Below are 18,096 nucleotides of genomic sequence, written 5' to 3' on the forward strand. Positions count from 1 at the left end.
GCTGTCCTCAGAATCCTGATATATCTTCTACTGAACAGTCTCAGGGTTATAGCAAGACAAGGGCCTTGTGTTCAAGCTGCTTGAGCTCAACTCCAAATATTAGCTGTAAGCTATTAACATTCATGATGAACATTGCCTGATAAGGTTCATAACATGCATGTGGTCACTCACAGAAGTCACCATCAGAAGACAAACTATAATTAAGAACTAAGGAAATATTATTTAATTTAGACCAATAAGTGAGAGAATGCTTTACTAACTGGAAACACTGAGGGGAGGAAAGTACCCCTTTTGTGAAAACTGTGCAAAATGTGCTGTGGAATTGGACCTGAAAATTTCTCCACTTATGGGTACTTTTCATGCTTTCCCAAGAGCTCTTGCTACACACCAAAGCCCTTATCATGTGCTGGTCTGTGGCTACGGGCAGATGTCTTCTTCAGTCCTGTACAGGATGGACATGAGGAGCTCAGCAACTCTGCTTCCTGATGCTCTGGATCCAAGGTGAAGAAGGAAATCATGTGAAGTCTTGAGTGGCCTGAGAAGATCATGGAATGTGATATGTTTAACTTCAACGACATTTGTAATCATGTTATTTATTTATTTATTTTTGTCTCAAATGCCAGTGGGGGCATTGTGCTGATCCAGTCTACAACTTCCACGAAAAAAAAAAAATCTTTGGGAGGGAGTCACCATCAGCTGAAAGACAAGTTAAAAAAAAAAATAATAGCTACTTGAACTCATACCAACAGAAACCAAGACAGACTCCAAATCTCTTTGATGATGTTTCCAACCTGGTGTCTGTACTCAGTTTCATGGTAGTGGGTCTTGACAAGATTTCACCAGCACAATCAGCTGCCTGGAAGTTGAAGATGCAGCATATTTCTCCTGTCAACAACAAAAAGTTTGTTCTCAAAGTGTAACATCCCTGAACAAAAGCCTCTCTAGTTGTCACTTGGTCAGAGAGAGCACATCGATCCAGCTACTTTGCTTGCTCAGGTAACTGATATGTAATTATGGAGAGCTGGTGGAAAGCTAAGTGAAAGGGGCTTTGAAATAACCACTTTCTCCCATCACAGAACACGGAAACTGGAGACACGGGCTTGGTTGGAATTCTGGCTCTTCTACAAAATAATAGTGTGACTTTTGGCGAGTTACTTAAATGCTCTTCCCTTGGTTTCTGGATCTGTAATAATGGAAAGTATAGCAGTAACTATACCACAGAGCTGTTATAAGAATTAAATGGAAACTATTAAAGTACTTGTGCTATTGATTGGAAAACTTAATAAGCACTCAATAGTGTTACTTATCATCCTCACTTTGCTTCATCATGCAATTTTAGATCCACTCTTTCCCCATCATATTTTTTAAATTTCTAATTATTCCTTGATTTAAAATTTTTCTGAAACTTTCACTTTATTCAATGGTGGAATAGCTTATTTCAAACCAAAGTGCCAAGAAAAATTATATATATATATATATTACAAAATATAAAATTATACGGTTTAAGGCATCAAAGAAGTACCAAGTAACATCCATTTTTTATGTGAAATTGATAACACTCCTCAAGCCCACCTTCCCTTTCAATTCTGCCCACAGCAGTGCAAGGCTATACTAAAGTCAACATGTAGTTCCTCATTTGGTGCCAGTGAGAAATTCAAATGCCACAACTCCCCAGGCATGCCCAGAAATTTTTCTACAGTCCATGATCTAGTCTAACCTACTCTGTCTGCCTCACTCAAACCAGACTTGACATGCTACTCTCCCCTAGAATCCCTGTTGAGTAATAAACTTTCTCCCAATATTTCACAGTGTGTGGAGTGTCATCAACCTTGACATAATATTTATTATTGTGAGACTCTATCCCATCCTTTTAGGGTAACCACAAAACACACCAAGAGAGCAAGGATTTGAGGAGCCAAGAAAGGAAGAAGGTAAGTCCAGAGAAATGGGCCCTATTTTTCTCTCATCTTTTTTCCTTGTGGCATTAGCTGGCTCAAAAATGGTTGCTTAAAAGCTGAGGATCTGAAAGGAAAGGAGAGGCTAAGAACCTCAAAGATGAGCAGAGCTTTCCATGGTCTTATAAAGGCAGAAGTAAAAATTAATATTTAAGAACAGAAAAGGAGGAGGAATTATGATGAACACCAGGCCTTCAGTTGGAATCCTGAAGGGCTGCTCCCTAGAAGGGATAAAGTAGGAATATCAAAGTATCACCAACACTAAAGCCCAGCCTCAAATTAGTGCAATCCCTGTTTGGGTTAAGGTTATATACCCCTAGATTTTCAGCCTGCCAGAACAAAAAATAAATGATCTCTGAAGGATAAAAAAAATAATTCTAGAGCTTTTAACCACTATGGTGGCACAGTGGTTAATGGCTACAGCTGCAAACCAAAAGGTCTCTAGTTCGAATCCACCAGGCGGCCCTTGGAAACCATATGGAGCAGTTCTACTCTTTCCTATAGGGTCACTATGATTCAGAATTGACTCAAAGGCAATTTTTTTTTAAGGAAAATGTGTGTGTAGATCTACAGAAATGTTAGGTGCATAAAACACAGTCTGCTTTTCAATGAAAAGTACCCAGACATTCAAAATAAAAAGGAAAAATAAAAATAAAATCAGGCAACAGGTCCAGACTCAAATGATTTCCATATTTTGAGGTAATTAGACTATATACATTTATTACATTAGGTGGCAAGATGGGGAATTTTAACACAAAGTAAGCAACTATTAAAAATAACCAAAGAAATTTCAGGAAAACAAACAACAACAAAAATTGAAATAAAAATTTGGTAGATGAGTTTAAAAGCAGATTTCGAGTCTCTGCAAATCTGAAACATGAAATTATAATCAGAAAAACATCAAAAGTTTGGGAGACAAATTGATGGAAATTATAGAAAGGGAAATAGAAGGCATAAGGGATAGAGTGAAAAGAACCTAACAAAGGAATAAGTGGAGTTCAAGGAGAGGGGTGAGTATAGGCAGGGACAATATTTTAAGAGACAATGGTTGGGAAATTTCCAAAACTGATAGCAGATTGAAGTAATGCTATGAACCCTAAGATGATAAATAACAAAATGTAAAAAATAAAATCACATCTAGGACCTTCTTAATACCCATACAAAAGCAAACAAATAAAAAGAGAAAGAGAGGAGAGAGAAAGAGAAAGGTTAAATGTAGCTATGGGGGAAAAAAAATCTTCTATGGATCAACAGAAATAATTTTTTATATTTACAGTGGAAGCAAGAAAAGAGTAAAATATATTTTCAAAGTATGGAAAGAAAATAACTGCAAATTTTGGATTCTCTGCAAGAGTGCCCTTCACAACTGAACCAAAATAAATATTTTCCAGAAATACGAACACAGAAAATTAACCACTAAAAGGCCCACATTACTAGAAATTCTATAGGGAGTTTTTCAGGGAGAAGAAAAGTAATTCCAGATGGAACTTTAGTGATTAAAAAAGGAGAGTAGTAGAAAGAGCAAATATGTGGGAAAGTCTAAAAAATTTTTGACCATATAAAATAACAATCATATCTTGTGGTATTTAAAATATGTGTAGAATTAAAATATTAATTTCAATTATTAAAATACATGCACAAAAGGCATAATGGAAGGTAACGTGGAATAGTTTTTAAGATCCACAAATTGTCTGGAAAGTGATAAGTCTTACATAACTTATTACGTAAGACTTGATAAGCAAAGGATGAAAGCTGTGATTCTCTAGGGCACTCAAAGTATAATGCTGTGACGTATGGACCAACACCACAACCAAACACCAAATCAATTCTAGGTATACTGTTATATAAAAGATTATATAAAAGTAAATAAAATTACATGGCTAAAAAAAAAAGAAAAAAGTAAACAAAATAAAAAGACAACACTAAAAGAAACCATTTTAAATGTATTATATAAAGGAATGGTTTATATTCTAGCCACACCACCCAGTCCTATCTCTGGAGCCAGGAGGTGACTGTAGATGTGAAGAAATTGGAGTCTAACATACAGGTCTCCAAAGCCTTGACCACTGCACTTGCTTATACCTGCAAGAAAGGAGACCTGGTGGCACAGTGGTTAAGTGCTCAGCTACTAATCAAAAAGTTGATGGGTGAGCTCACCACCACTCCATGGGAAAAAGAGATTGCTGTCTATTTCCATAAGGATTACTCTTTTGGAAACCCTACGGGGCAATTCTATTCTGTCCTATAGGGTTGGTCGCTATAAGTAGGAATTGATTCAATGACAACAGATTTGGTTTGGTTATACCTGGATGAGGGGATCATGTTGCTTTGTGTTCTCCTGCTGCTCTTCACATGACTAGCCCACACTCCCAAGGCCTTGGCCACACACTTCTCCTTACTCAGTGGTCCTCTTCCATCACTATACTTTTAAACTTGTATTTTCTCTGAGAGTCATTTTCACAGACTTATACTCTTCTTATGACAGAATGTGATAGAGGGACTGGTTTTTAGCCAAATGCCCATTGATTAGGTCATTCTGAGTTTTCCCTAGGTGTCACCTAAGGTCATGGAGTCTCCTGGAAAAATGCGCATCACAAGGAGCTATGAATTACTGTTGGCTGAAAGGGTAAGCTCTGAAATGGAATGAGAAAGCAGTAATACTAATGGTAATAATGATAAGCAGTATCAGTGTTGACTCTTGGCCATTATTCCCAGAGACACCTGCAGACAGATCCCTCTCTGTAATTACTGTTGTGCGTGTGCCCCCTCTTGTGGCAAAATGTAAAAAGACAATCAGAGGTGTTTTCCTGTTATTTAACCGTGTCATTTCTTGGCCAATGTATAGTTCTTTATTCCATATTTTCAAATAAGTTTTATTTTCTGATGCCTACAAAAATCATAATTGGTGGCCAGGTATGATCCAAGAGTGTGGTCACATGAATGATACAAAGTTTTCATTCAGGGGTCCGTGGTCTATGAAATGGGATTTCCCCACAATATCTGGGATTCAAATGCAGTGGAGGCCATGTGATTATTTGCTGCTCAGGCTCTCCACGGAGCAATGGAGTGAGTGTGGTGTGATCAGACTTGGGTGCACGGTGATTCAGTTATTCTGCACTTACAACATGCTTTTGTTCTGTAATTCCAGTTGTAATATGTGGATCGGTTTCCCTTTCTGCTAGCCCACTGCCATCTCTCCAGGTCCTTTGGGATCTATTGGAGATCAGGAGTGATTGTACACAGGAAAACTGGTTTCTGAGCTCTCAGTTCTAGTTAGTTTCCAAATTCACTCCACTCAGTCATCTCATGGGAGCACGGTGGTGCAGAGCTACCCTCTTTGTTACCCTTAAGCTAGGCACACCTTTATTTTTAAGGAGGTTTAAGCCAGCATTTATGAAAAGATTCAAATTTCTGTTTCAAAACTATATTGAGGGGACCAAGATGGCTGACAAGGTAGAAGCTACCTAGGATCCCTCATGCAACAAAGACTCGGAAAAACAAGTGAATCGATCACATACATGACAATCTACGAACCCTGACCATCAAACACAGATCTAAAGAGTTTACCTGAGTGACAGACGCTGAGAACAAACAACCACGGGGAAGCAGTAACTGTTTTCAGAACCTGGAGCCAGTGTCCCAGTCAGGAAACCTTGGAGCTGGGCTTTGGACTGAGTGTGGGGGAGCTGAGCACGGCACCCTGAGACAGAGAAAACACTGGACTCAGCCCTAGCCCCCAGAAGTGACCTCGGGGGAAGCCCAGCCAGTGAACACAGGCAGCGCAGCAACGCGACTGACAGGAGGAGAAGTCACCGGGAGGCAGCGCCTGGTTTTGGAGCCTGGCATGTGGCATCCCAGCCTGGGAACCTTGGCGCTAGGCTTTGGACTGGGAGTGAAGGAACTGACTATGGCTTCTGAGACAGCACAAGCACGGGACGCTGGCCTGACCCTCGGGGGCAATCTCAACCCAGCCAGCACACACAGCCAACACGCCCCTCTCAGATAAAACAGTCACCCCAAGCAAGATAAGTAACTTTGTCTATATTCCGGGGTGCTACTCTCTCCTATTTATCTGAACCCTTCCCTCCCCTTCCCAGGGGGCTTCATTAACATTGGAATTTCCTGAGCCAGAGAGTGAACTGTGCTGTGTTTTTTTGTTTTTTGTTTTTTGGTCTTTTCCTAACCCATTCTCCTGGCCTGAGAGAAGCGGCTACAAAAAACCCAGGGACCAAAAATCCTTCCCTAATTGGACTAAAAACACAGAACCAGCTCTAGCCAAACATATGTGATCCACAGTGTTGGGCTTTCATCCCTACGGAACAAGGTGGCTATTATAATGCAAAGGTATTTCTGATAGGGATCTGACTGTAATTGTTTTAGCGGATTACTAGAAAGACAAATTTCCCAGGTCTGATATCTCTGCATATTCAACAGAGCCCTCACTGAGCCACAACAGGGAACTGAGAGCTGAAGCTCCCCCCAGACCACCTAGCCTCCTGCCTTAGGGGTCTAAGGAGGGTGACACCCAGCAATCTGTAGAGGCATTTGCATTGGGGGCCTAAGGTACAGCTGCAGAGCCCACCCAGGAAAGTGCTTTAGGAATAGAGACACACCTACCTCACTGGCACTTGGGGGAAGCCTGTCAGCATCCTGCCCCCCACCCCGGAGTGTGAACCCCTGCTGCTACTAGAATCTGGTGCACAAGACTATCACCACTACTTCTCTAGGTGGATAGGTGACAGTCTGCACCACAAACTTGATGACCCAAAATCAGATTCTACTCAAGAATAGTGAATGGACTCTTAGGCTTATATATCTGGTAACAGCCCAAACCAGCTGGTAATAGGACATAAGTGATTCAAGGGCTACAACAATCAAGACAGCACAATCTAGTAGCCCGTCTACGTATATTGAAAGAAAACAAAACAAGATAAGACTCAGTGATCAAATACAGAATAAATCACTACAATATCTTAGAGATGGCTCGGAGAGAGCAGTCGATATCAAACCACATAAAGAAGCAAACTATGATTGCTTCTACAACTCCCAAAACTAAAGACTCAAAATCTTTCCCAAATGAAGATACAATCCTGGAATTGCCAGATGCAGAATATAAAAATCTAATTTACAGAATGCTTCAAGACATCAGGGATGACCTCAGAAATGAAATAAGGCAATCTACAGAAAAAGCCAAGGAACACACCGATAAAGCAGTTGAAGAACTCAAAAAGATTATTCAAGAACATAGTGTGAATCCATAGAGACACAACATTCAGAAATCCAAAAGGTTAACAGTAAAATCACAGAATTAGACAACTCAACAGGAAGTCAGAGGAGCAGACTTGAAAAATTGGAATGGAGGGTGGGGGATCTGGAGGACAAGGGAATTGACACCAATATAGCTGAAAAAAATCAGATAAAAGAATTAAAAAAATGAAGAAACCCTAAGAATCATGTGGAACTCTATCAAGAAGAATAACTTGCGTGTGATTGCAGTTCCAGAACACGGAGGGATAACAGAAAATACAGAGGGAGTAGTTGAAGATCAGTTGGCAGAAAACTTCCCTGACATCATAAAAAATGAAAGGATATCTATCCAAGATGCTCATTGATCCCCATTTAAGATTGATCCAAAAAGAAAATCACCAAGACTTATTATCGTCAAACTTGCCAAAACCAAAGATAAAGAGAAAATTTTAAAAGCAGCCAGAGAGAAAAGGAAGGTCTCCTACAAAGGAGAATCAAAAAGAATAAGTTCAGACTACGCAGCAGAAACCATGCGGTCAAGAAGGCAATGGGATGACATATATAGAGCACTGAAGGAGAAAAACTGCCAGCCAGGGATCATATATCCAGCAAAACTCTCTCTCAAATATGAAGGCAAAATTAAAATATTTACAGATAAACACAAGCTTAGAGAATTTGCAAAAACCAAACCAAAGCTACAAGAAATACTAAAGGAAATTGTTTGGTCAAGAAACCAATAATATCAGATACCAGCACAACACAAGGTCACAGAACAGGACATCCTGATATCGACTCAAATAGGGAAATCAGAAAAACAAATTAAGATAAATTTTAAAAATAGTAAAATCCTCAGAACAGGGAATCATTGACGTTAATATGTAAAAGATCACAATAATCAAAAAGAGGGACTAAATACAGGTGGCATAGAACTGCCATGTGGAGAGGGAAACAAGGTGATATAACACAATACAAGTTAGGTTTTTACTTAGAAAAATAGGGGTAAATATTAAGGTAACCACAAAGAGGTATAACAACTCCATAACTCAAAATAAAAACCAAGAAAAACATAACTACTCAGCAAACATAAATTTGAGTACTATGAAAATGAGGAACACACAATTCACAAAGAAAAACTTTTCAGCACAAAAAAGTAAGTGGAAAAGTGAAATTGTCAACAACACACATAAAAAGGAATAAAAATGACAGCACTAAACACTTAAAAAAAATGTAAATGGACTAAAAGCACCAATAAAGAGACAGAGAGTCTCAGACTGGATAAAGAAACATGATTCATCTATATGCTGCCTACAAGAGACACACCTTAGAGTTAGAGACACAAACAAACTAAAACTCAAAGGATGGAAAAAAACACATCAAGCAAACAACAAGCAAAAAAGAGCAGGAGTAGCAATATTAATTTCTGACAAAATAGACTTTAAAATTAAATCCACCACAAAGGATAAAGAAGGACACTACATAATGATTAAAGGGACAATTGACCAGGAAGATATAACCATATTAAGTATTTATGCACCCAATGACAGGGCTGCAAGATACATAAAACAAACTTTAACAGAACTGAAAAATGAGACATACACCTCCACAATTATAGTGGGAGACTTCAACACACCACTTTCGGAGAAGGACAGGACTTCCAGTAAGAAGCTCAATAGAGACACGGAACCCTAATTGCTACAATCAACCAACTTGACCTCATAGACTTATAGAGAACACTCTACCCAACTGCTGCAAAGAATACTTTTTTTTTTCTAGTGCACATGGAACATTCTCTAGAATAGACCACATATTAGGTCATAAAAAAAAAACCTTTGCACAATCCAAAACATCGAAATATTACAAAGCATCTTCTCAGACCACAAGGCCATAAAAGTGGAAATTAATAACACAAAAATTAGGGAAAAGAAATCAAATACTTGGAAAATGAACAATACCCTGCTCAAAAAAAGACTGGGCTATAGAAGACACTAGGAGGGAATAAAGAAATTCATAGAATGCAATGAGAATGGAAACACTTCCTATCAAAACCTCTGGGACACAGCAAAAGCAGTGCTCAGAGGTCAATTTATATCGATAAATGCACACATACAAAAAGAAGAAAGAGCCAAAATCAGAGAACTGTCCCTACAACTTGAACAAACAGAAAGTGAGCAACAAAAGAATCCATCAGGTACCAGAAGAAAACAAATAATAAAAATTAGAGCTGAACTAAATGAATTAAAGAGCAGAAAAACAATTGAAAGAATTAACAAAGCCAAAAGCTGGTTCCCTGAAAAAATTAACAAAATTGATATACCATTGGCCAGACTGACTAAAGAAATACAGGAAAGGAAACAAATAACCTGAATAAGAAACAAGATGGGCCACATCACAACAGAACCAACTGAAATGAAAAGAATCATATCAGATTATTACGAAAAATTGTACTCTAACAAATTTGCAAACCTAGAAGAAATGGATGAATTCCTAGAAAAACACTACCTACCTCAACTAACACAATCAGAAGTAGAACAACTATATAGACCCATAACAAAAAAAGAGATTGAAAAGGTAATCGAAAAACTCCCAACAAAAAAAAAAGCCCTGGCCCAGAGAGCTTTACTGCAGAGTTCTACCAAACTTTGAGAGAAGAGTTAACACCACTACTACTAAAGGTATTTCAAAGCATAGAAAATAATGGAATACTACCTAACCGATTCTGTGAAGCCACCATAGCCCTGATACCCCAAAAGCAGATAAAGACATCACAAAAAAAAGAAAATTACAGACCTATATCCCTCATGAACATAGATGCAAAAATCCTCAACAAAATTCTAGCCAATAGAATTCAACAACATATCAAAAAATTAATCCACCATGACCAAGTGGGATTTATACCAGGTATGCAAGGCTGGTTTAATATTAGAAAAACCATTAATGTAATCCACCATATAAATAAAACAAAAGACAAAAACCACATGATCTTATCAATTGATGCAGAAAAGGCATTTGACAAAGTCCAACACCATTCGTGATAAAAACTCTCAGCAAAATAGGAATAGAAGAAAAATTCCTCAACATAATAAAGGGCATCTATACAAATCCAACAGCCAACATCACTTTAAATGGAGAGAGCCTGAAAGCATTACCCTTGAGAACGGGAACCAGACAAAAAAAAAGATGCCCTTTATCACCACTCTTATTCAACATTGTGCTAGAGGTTCTAGCCAGAGCAATTAGGCTAGACAAAGAAATAAAGGGCATCCAGATTGGCAAGGAAGAAGTAAAAGTATCTCTATTTGCAGATGACATGATCTTATACACAGAAAACTCTAAGGAATCCTCCAGAAAACTACTGAAACTAATAGAAGAGTTTGGCAGAGTCTCAGGTTATAAGACAAACATACAATAATCACTTGGATTCCTCTACATCAACAAAAAGAACATCGAAGAGGAAATCACCAAATCAATACCATTCACACTAGCCCCCAAGAAGACAAAATACTTAGGCATAAATCTTACCAAAGATGTAAAAGGCCTATACAAAGAAAACTATGAAGTACTAGTGCAAGAAACTAAAAAGAACCTACATAAGTGGAAAAACATACCTTGCTCATGGATAGGAAGACTTAACATAGTAAAAATATCTATTCTACCAAAAACCATCTATACATACAATGCACTTCCTATCCAAATTCCAATGACATTTTTTAATGTGATGGAGAAACAAATCACCAACTTCATATGGAAGGGAAAGAAGCCCCGGAGAAGTAAAGCATTACTGAAAAAGAAGAAGAAAGTGGGAGGCCTCACTCTACCTGATTTTAGAACCAATTATACAGCCATAGCAGTCAAAACAGCCTGGTATTGGTACAACAACAGACACATAGACCAATGGAACAGAATTGAGAACCCAGATATAAATCCATCCACATATGAGCAGCTGATATTTGACAAAGGCCCAGTGTCAGTTAATTGGGGAAAAGATAGTCTTTTTAACAAATGGTGCTGGCATAACTGGATATCCATTTGCAAAAAAATGAAACAGGACCCATACCTCACACCATGCACAAAAACTAACTCCAAGTGGATCAAAGACCTGAACATAAAGACTAAAACGATAAAGGTCATTGAAGAAAAAATAGGGACAACATTAGGAGCCCGAATACAAGGCATAAACAGAATACAAAACATTACCAAAAATGCCAAAGAGAAACCCAATAACTGGGAGCTCCTAAAAATCAAACACCTATGCTCATCTAAAGACTTCACCAAAAGAATAAAAAGACCACCTACAGATTGGGAAAGAATTTTCAGCTATGACATCTCCAACCAGCGCCTGATCTCTAAAATCTATATGATTCTGTCAAAACTCAACCACAAAAAGACAAACAACCCAATCAAAAAGTGGGCAGAGGATATGAACACACACTTCACTAAAGAAGATATTCAGGCAGCTAACAGATACATGACTCTCTCGATCATTAGCCATTAGAGAAATGCAAATTAAAACTAGGATGAGATTCCATCTCACTCCAGCAATGCTGGCATTAATCCAAAAAACACAAAATAATAAATGTTGGAGAGGCTGCGGACAGATTAGAACACTTATACACTGCTGGTGGGAATGTAAAATGGTACTAGCACTTTGGAAATCTATCTGGTGTTTTCTTAAAATGTTATAAATGGAACTACCATATAACCCAGAAATCCCACTCCTCGGAATATACCCTAGAGAAACAAGAGCCTTCACACAAACAGATATATGCACACCCATGTTTACTGCAACTCTGTTTACAATAGCAAACAGCTGGAAGCAACCAAGGTGTCCATCAACAGATGAATGGTTAAATTAATTGTGGTATATTCACACAATGGAATACTACGCATCGATAAAGAACAGTGACAAATCTGTGAAACATTTCATAACATGGAGGAACCTGGAAGCCATTATGCTGAGTGAAATTAGTCAGAGGCAAAAGGACAAATATTGTATAAGACCACTATTATAAGATCTTGAGAAATAGTATAAACTGAAAAGAACACATACTTCTGTGGTTACGAGGGGGGGAGGGAGGGACGGTGGGAGAGGGTTATTTACTGATTAGTTAGTAGATAAGAACTACTTTAGGTGAAGGGAAGGACAATACTCACTACACGGAAGGTCAGCTCAACTGGACTGGACCAAAAGCAAAGAAGTTTCCGGGATAAACTGAATGCTTCAAAGGTCAGCAGAGCAAGAGCAGGGGTTTAGGGACTATGGCTTAAGGGGACTTCTAAGTCAATTGGCAAAATAATTGTATTATGAAAACATTCTGCATCCCACTTTGAAATGTGGTGTCTGGGGTCTTAAATGCTAACAAGCGGTCATCTAAGATGAATCAACTGGTATCAACCCACCTGGATCAAAGGAGAATGAAGAACACCAAGGTCACACGATAACTGTGAGCCCAAGAGACAGAAAGGGCTACATGAGCCAGAGACTTACATCATCCCAAGACCAGAAGAACTAGATGGTGCCCGGCCACAACCGATGACTGCCCTGACAGTGAGCACAACAGAGAACCCCTGAGGGAGCAGGAGATCAGTGGGATGCAGACCCCAAATTCTCATAAAAAGACCAGACTTAATGGTCTGACTGAGACTAGAGGAATCCCGGCGGTCATGGTCCCCAAACCTTCTGTTGGCCCAGGACAGGAACCATTCCCAAAGACAATTCATCAGACATGGAAGGGACTGGACAATGGGTTGGAGAGAGATGCTGACAAAGAGTGAGCTACTTGTATCAGGTGGACACTTGAGACTGTGTTGGCATCTCCTGTCTGGAGGTGAGAAGGGAGGGTAGAGAGGGTTAGAAACTGGCAAAATTGTGACGAGAGGAGAGACTGGAAGGAGGGAGCTGGCTGACTCATTAGGGGGAGAGTAAGTGGGAGTATGGAGTAAGGTGTATATAAGCTTATATGTGACAGACTGACTTGATTTGTAAATTTTCCCTTAAAGCACAATAAAAATTATTTAAAAAAATAGAGTAATTACCAAATTAACGGAGATTAATGGACACTGTAACCCATGCTGATTACACTGTCCATTAGTCTCCACTAATTACCTGATGATTATTGTTAAAAATTGAAGATGTCATATTGAAAATTAAGGTGTGTCTGACCCAAACCATGGTGTTTTCAATCACCTCTTATGCATGTGAAAGCCAGATGATGAATAAAGAAGACTCCAGAAGAATTGATGCCTTTGAATTGTGTTCGTGAAGACTATTGAATACACCATGGACTGTAAAAAGAATGAACAAATCTGTCTTGGAAGTAGTACAACTAGAATGCCCTTTAGGAGTAAGAATAGTGAGACTACATCTCACATACTTTGGATATGCTATCAGGAGGCATCAGTCTCTGGAGAAGGACAACAGGCTTGATAAAGTAGAGGGTCAGTGAAAAAGAGGAAGATCTTCAAGGAAATGGATTGACACAGTGGCTGCAACAATGGGTTCAAGTATAACAATGATTGGGAGGATGGCGCAGGATGGGGTAGTGTTTCGTTCCGTTGTACAGAGTCATGACAAGTTGGAACTGACTGGATGGCACCTAACAACAACAATGGACAGTGTGCAATACTAACAGAAACAGCTTACCAGAGGCATCAAGGAAAGAGACAGTCAAAGAACCGTACTGCTAAAACACCTGTAATGTCAGGAGGACTGTGTTAAACCCCTGAGCTGTGCTATCCGATGAGTAACACTGAATGCTTGTTACTGCAGGATGAACAGACTTTAAAAATAGACTAGAAAGTACAAAGTGAATAAACAAGAATAAACACAAACTACAGAGAAGGAGTAGGTAAATGCTGCAATAATTTACCTAAAATATCTAAGTTTTCAACAACAAATTTTTCAAACATATAAAAAAACAGAAAAGTGTATTGCATACGCACAAAAAAGAAAATAACCGAAACTTCCTGTGAGAGAAAGAAAACGTCAGAATTACAGACAAAAACTTGAAGGCAGATATTTAAAATATGTTGAAGAACTCAAAAAAAAAAAAAAAAAATGAAGTAAAGGGAGGTATAAAGAAAATGTTCCAGAAAACATATAATATCAATAAAGAGATAGAACCAAATAGAAATTATGACACTGAAAAGTACAAACAAAATGAAAGACATACTAGAGGACTCAGCAATAGATTGAACTGGCAGAAGAGAGACTCAGTGAACAGGAAGCTAGTTCAACAGAGCTCATGCTATCTAAGAAAGGGAGCAAATAAAATGAAGAAAAATAAACAGAGCCCCACAGAACTGTGGGACGCCTTTACACAACTACATACATATAATAGAAGCACCAGAAGCAGAGGAGAAAGAGAAAGAAACAGACAGATTATTTGAAGAAATAATGGGTGAAAACTCCTGAAATTTACTGAAAAATTTTAATCTACACCCACGAAGCTATACAAACTCCATGTAAGATAAACGTAAAGAAATCTAAAATCACACATTACAGCAAAGGTGTTGAAAGACAAAGTCAACAAGAAAACCCTGAAAGAAGCAAGATATAGATGACTCCTCCTGTACAAGGAAAACCCTGTGATATTAATACATGACTTCTCATGAGAATCAATGGAGTCCAGAAAATAGTAGGAAGACATGTTCCAAGTGATGAAAACAAAAGAAAACAAATAAAAAAAAAAACTGTCAACGAAGAATCTTATGTCCAACAAAATTACCCTTCAAAATTGAAGCAAAAATAAAGACAGTGGCAGATAAACAAGAAATGGGAAAATCTGTTGCAAGCATGCCTGCGGGCCAGAAATGCTAAAGAAAGTTCCTCAGACCAAAAGCAAGTAAGCCCAGATGGAAATCTGAATCCACAGGAAAAATCAAAGAGCACAGGCAAGGATAATTATGTAGTTATTAATAAATAAATAAAAGTATAATTCACATAACTTTTTTCTTCTCTTTCAGTTTATGCAGTTTATTTTTAACACTCAACTCTTGAAATGGGAAGAACTCCGTATTTTTGTGGGACAAGAAGTAATTGTGGAAATTCAAACACTTGTGAAATTAAGATCTTATGTCTGATATACATTTACAAAAAGCTATTTGGAGACTCAAAAAACCCATTATCTTTACAAATTCTCAGCCATACTCCCCCCAGGGACAGCTAATGTAGAATGATATTTCAACTGTCTTAATTCAAGGGGAAGTGTTAAGTGGTAAAATGAGAAGCAGGGAGTTGGGAGAGTGGGACAATACTAATTTCTAAATGTCAGCAAATATTATCCTGATGAAATACACAAAAAGCCTGCTGAACCTCCACATGTATTTAACTTGTATTGCCACAGTCTGTGTCAATTGTCTGCCTGTCATACGGACTAAATTTAACTGACAAATGTACACAGGCAGGAGGATTAGGATGGCTCTCAGTCAGCTCTCCCAGCATCAAGTCTAGTTGCTCAGAGGCACTTGGACCTCCTCCATCCTCCCTGCTGGCTCTGCCATGTCAGACTGGTGCAGCTGACCAGCCACAAACAGGCACTGTCTGAGGTGTAGCAGAGGCACTCATGGTCCAGAGTCCTCAGCTGCAACCCATTCCCCTGAGGTCTCCGACATCTTCCTCTTAGCAGACTCAGAGAATCTGCTGGGACTGCTCCCCACACAGGCCACACATTTGGGCAGCTGGGACACCCCAGGCAGAGAGGTTTTTGTGCAGGGCTGTACCACTGTGGGAGGAAATTTTGTACTTTGCATGCAGTAATAAACTGCGACATCGTCAGCCTCCACCCTGCTGATTTTCAGAGTGAAATCTGTCCCTGACCCACTGCCAACGAACCTCTCTGGGACCCCAGAGAGCCGGTTAGAAACCTTATAGATCAGGAGCTGTGGGGGCTGGCCAGGCTTCTGTTGATACCAGCTCAAATAGGTGTTTCCATCACTATGTACGAGGCTCTTACTGGACTTGCAGGAGATGGTGGCTGGCTCTCCAAGTGTGATAGGCAGGGAGAGTGGAGTCTGGGTCATCACAACATCCCCACTGGATGCTAAAATAATGAGAAAGAAGTGCAAGGTTATGTACCAATATTAAGAGCCATTTTCATAGTTCCCTTCTGCTATTTATTTCAGGCTAAATCTTTGTGTGGGTGTGTATGTATGAAATTTTTATTCATACCCCAAAACAGATAATTTCAAAAAAGAAAAAAAAAAGCCCTGAGATTCACCAGCCATAAAAGAACCCCCTTCTCTGTTAAAAACTTCACCAGAGAGCAGGTCCCTCTTACTCTTGTGTTCTCCTCAGTTTCACACATCTAAACACCACATGCCTCTCAGAGTGGGTGTGACATACTCATCTAACTTGAGAACAGAATACACACGGGAACCTGTGGTGCCCCCAGAGCTCACCCTCCCCACCTCCTGCTCCTTTCCCATCTCCCATCTGTCCTCACCAGGGATCCAGAGCATTAACAGCCCCAGGAGCTGAGCAGGAAACTTCATTTTAGAAGTTGAACTGATGAGTCCTGGTAAGGAAAGGCAGATTTGAGCTGACCTTTTATCTCAGACTTTGCCATGGAAGGTCCTCCCTGGGGAAAAATATGCAAATCCCTTGGTGGGTGCAGCAGTGTGGAGAGAACCAAGGGGAGGGTGGGCCTCTCCTGTGAGCAAATAACAAAGTGTCTTCTGCGTTTGGAGGAAAACCAACAGTTATAAAGTTGGTACTGTCTGCAGTAGTGGTCGCTTTGGAGTGTAAAAGGCTGTATTCATGTCAAGAACACAATGCATGTGGCCCTGAAACTGTAAGAAATCATCAGGGGCCCTGAAGATGCACAGATATGTGTCTAGGGTCCATCTCTGGGGCACTGAATGCCCATCCTGCATGGTCCCTTTCAGCTAATTTATAAAAGGAAGCACCTCCCACACCCACTATGCTGATCCACAGAGTGTCTTCAGACAATGAGATGGACTTGAGATCATTCAAGATTGTCTGGTATCTACTGATACCAGGTTAATTGTTTAAGAATGCTAAAAGCAAGTGTTAGAAACTCTCTTTCCCTGGGACCCTGTGAATTAAACTCCTAAGATGCCTCAAGTCAAAAGAGCTTGACAGGGCTTTAAAAAAAAGTTGTCTTTTGTGCACAGAAAGCTAATAGGCCAGTTTAAAGCAAGGGGAAAAAAGGAAAAAAAAATTTATGACTCAAGGAAATGAATATGATATTCCTGGTAAACAGTTGTTAAATTTGAGTTATATCCTATCTTACTTCTCTCTCTCTCTCTCTCTCTCTCTATATATATATACACGCACACACATACGCACACATAAGTAGTTGTTGTAAAGTGCCATTGAGTTGGTTCTGACTCACAGTGACCCTATGTACGACAGAAAGAAACACTGCCCAGTCTTGTGTCATCCTCAGAATCATTGCTGTGCTTGTGCACCCTGTTGCAGCCACTATGTCAATCCATCTTGTGAAGGGTCTTCCTCTTTTTGGCTGATCCTGTACTGAGCATGAAGTCCTTCTCCAGTGGCTGGTCCCTCCTGATAACATATCCAAAGTATGTGAGACAAAGTCTCACCAACTTCATTTCTAAGGGGCATTCTGGCTATACTTCTTTCAAGAGAGATTTCTTCATTCTTCTGGCAGTCTATGACACATTAAATATTCTTCCCAACACCATAATTCGAAGGCATCAATTTTACTTCAGTCTTCCTTACTCATTGTCCAGCTTTCACATGCATATGAGACAATTGAAAACGCCATATCTTGGGTCAGTCCCATCCTAGTATTCAAAGAGACGTCCTTGTTTTTTAATACTTTAAAGAAGCCATTTGCAGCAGATTTGCCCATCGCACTATGTTGTTTGATTTATTGACTTCTGCTGCTTCCAGGGACGTTGATCCTTC

The 18,096-nt window shown here is 39.3% G+C and overlaps 1 gene segment (V, D, J or C); it reads right to left on the reverse strand.

Moving 5' to 3' along the window:
* Positions 1 to 678: 678 nt before the first annotated feature.
* Positions 679 to 16,764, reverse strand: LOC100671491 (immunoglobulin kappa variable 2-30-like). The segment is given in 4 exon segments: positions 679 to 696; positions 792 to 885; positions 16,154 to 16,240; positions 16,643 to 16,764. Coding segments are annotated over 4 exon segments (234 nt in total).
* Positions 16,765 to 18,096: the final 1,332 nt, after the last annotated feature.

This window comes from Loxodonta africana, chromosome 15 (genome assembly GCF_030014295.1).
Source record: "Loxodonta africana isolate mLoxAfr1 chromosome 15, mLoxAfr1.hap2, whole genome shotgun sequence".
In the NCBI taxonomy this organism is placed as follows: domain Eukaryota; kingdom Metazoa; phylum Chordata; class Mammalia; order Proboscidea; family Elephantidae; genus Loxodonta; species Loxodonta africana.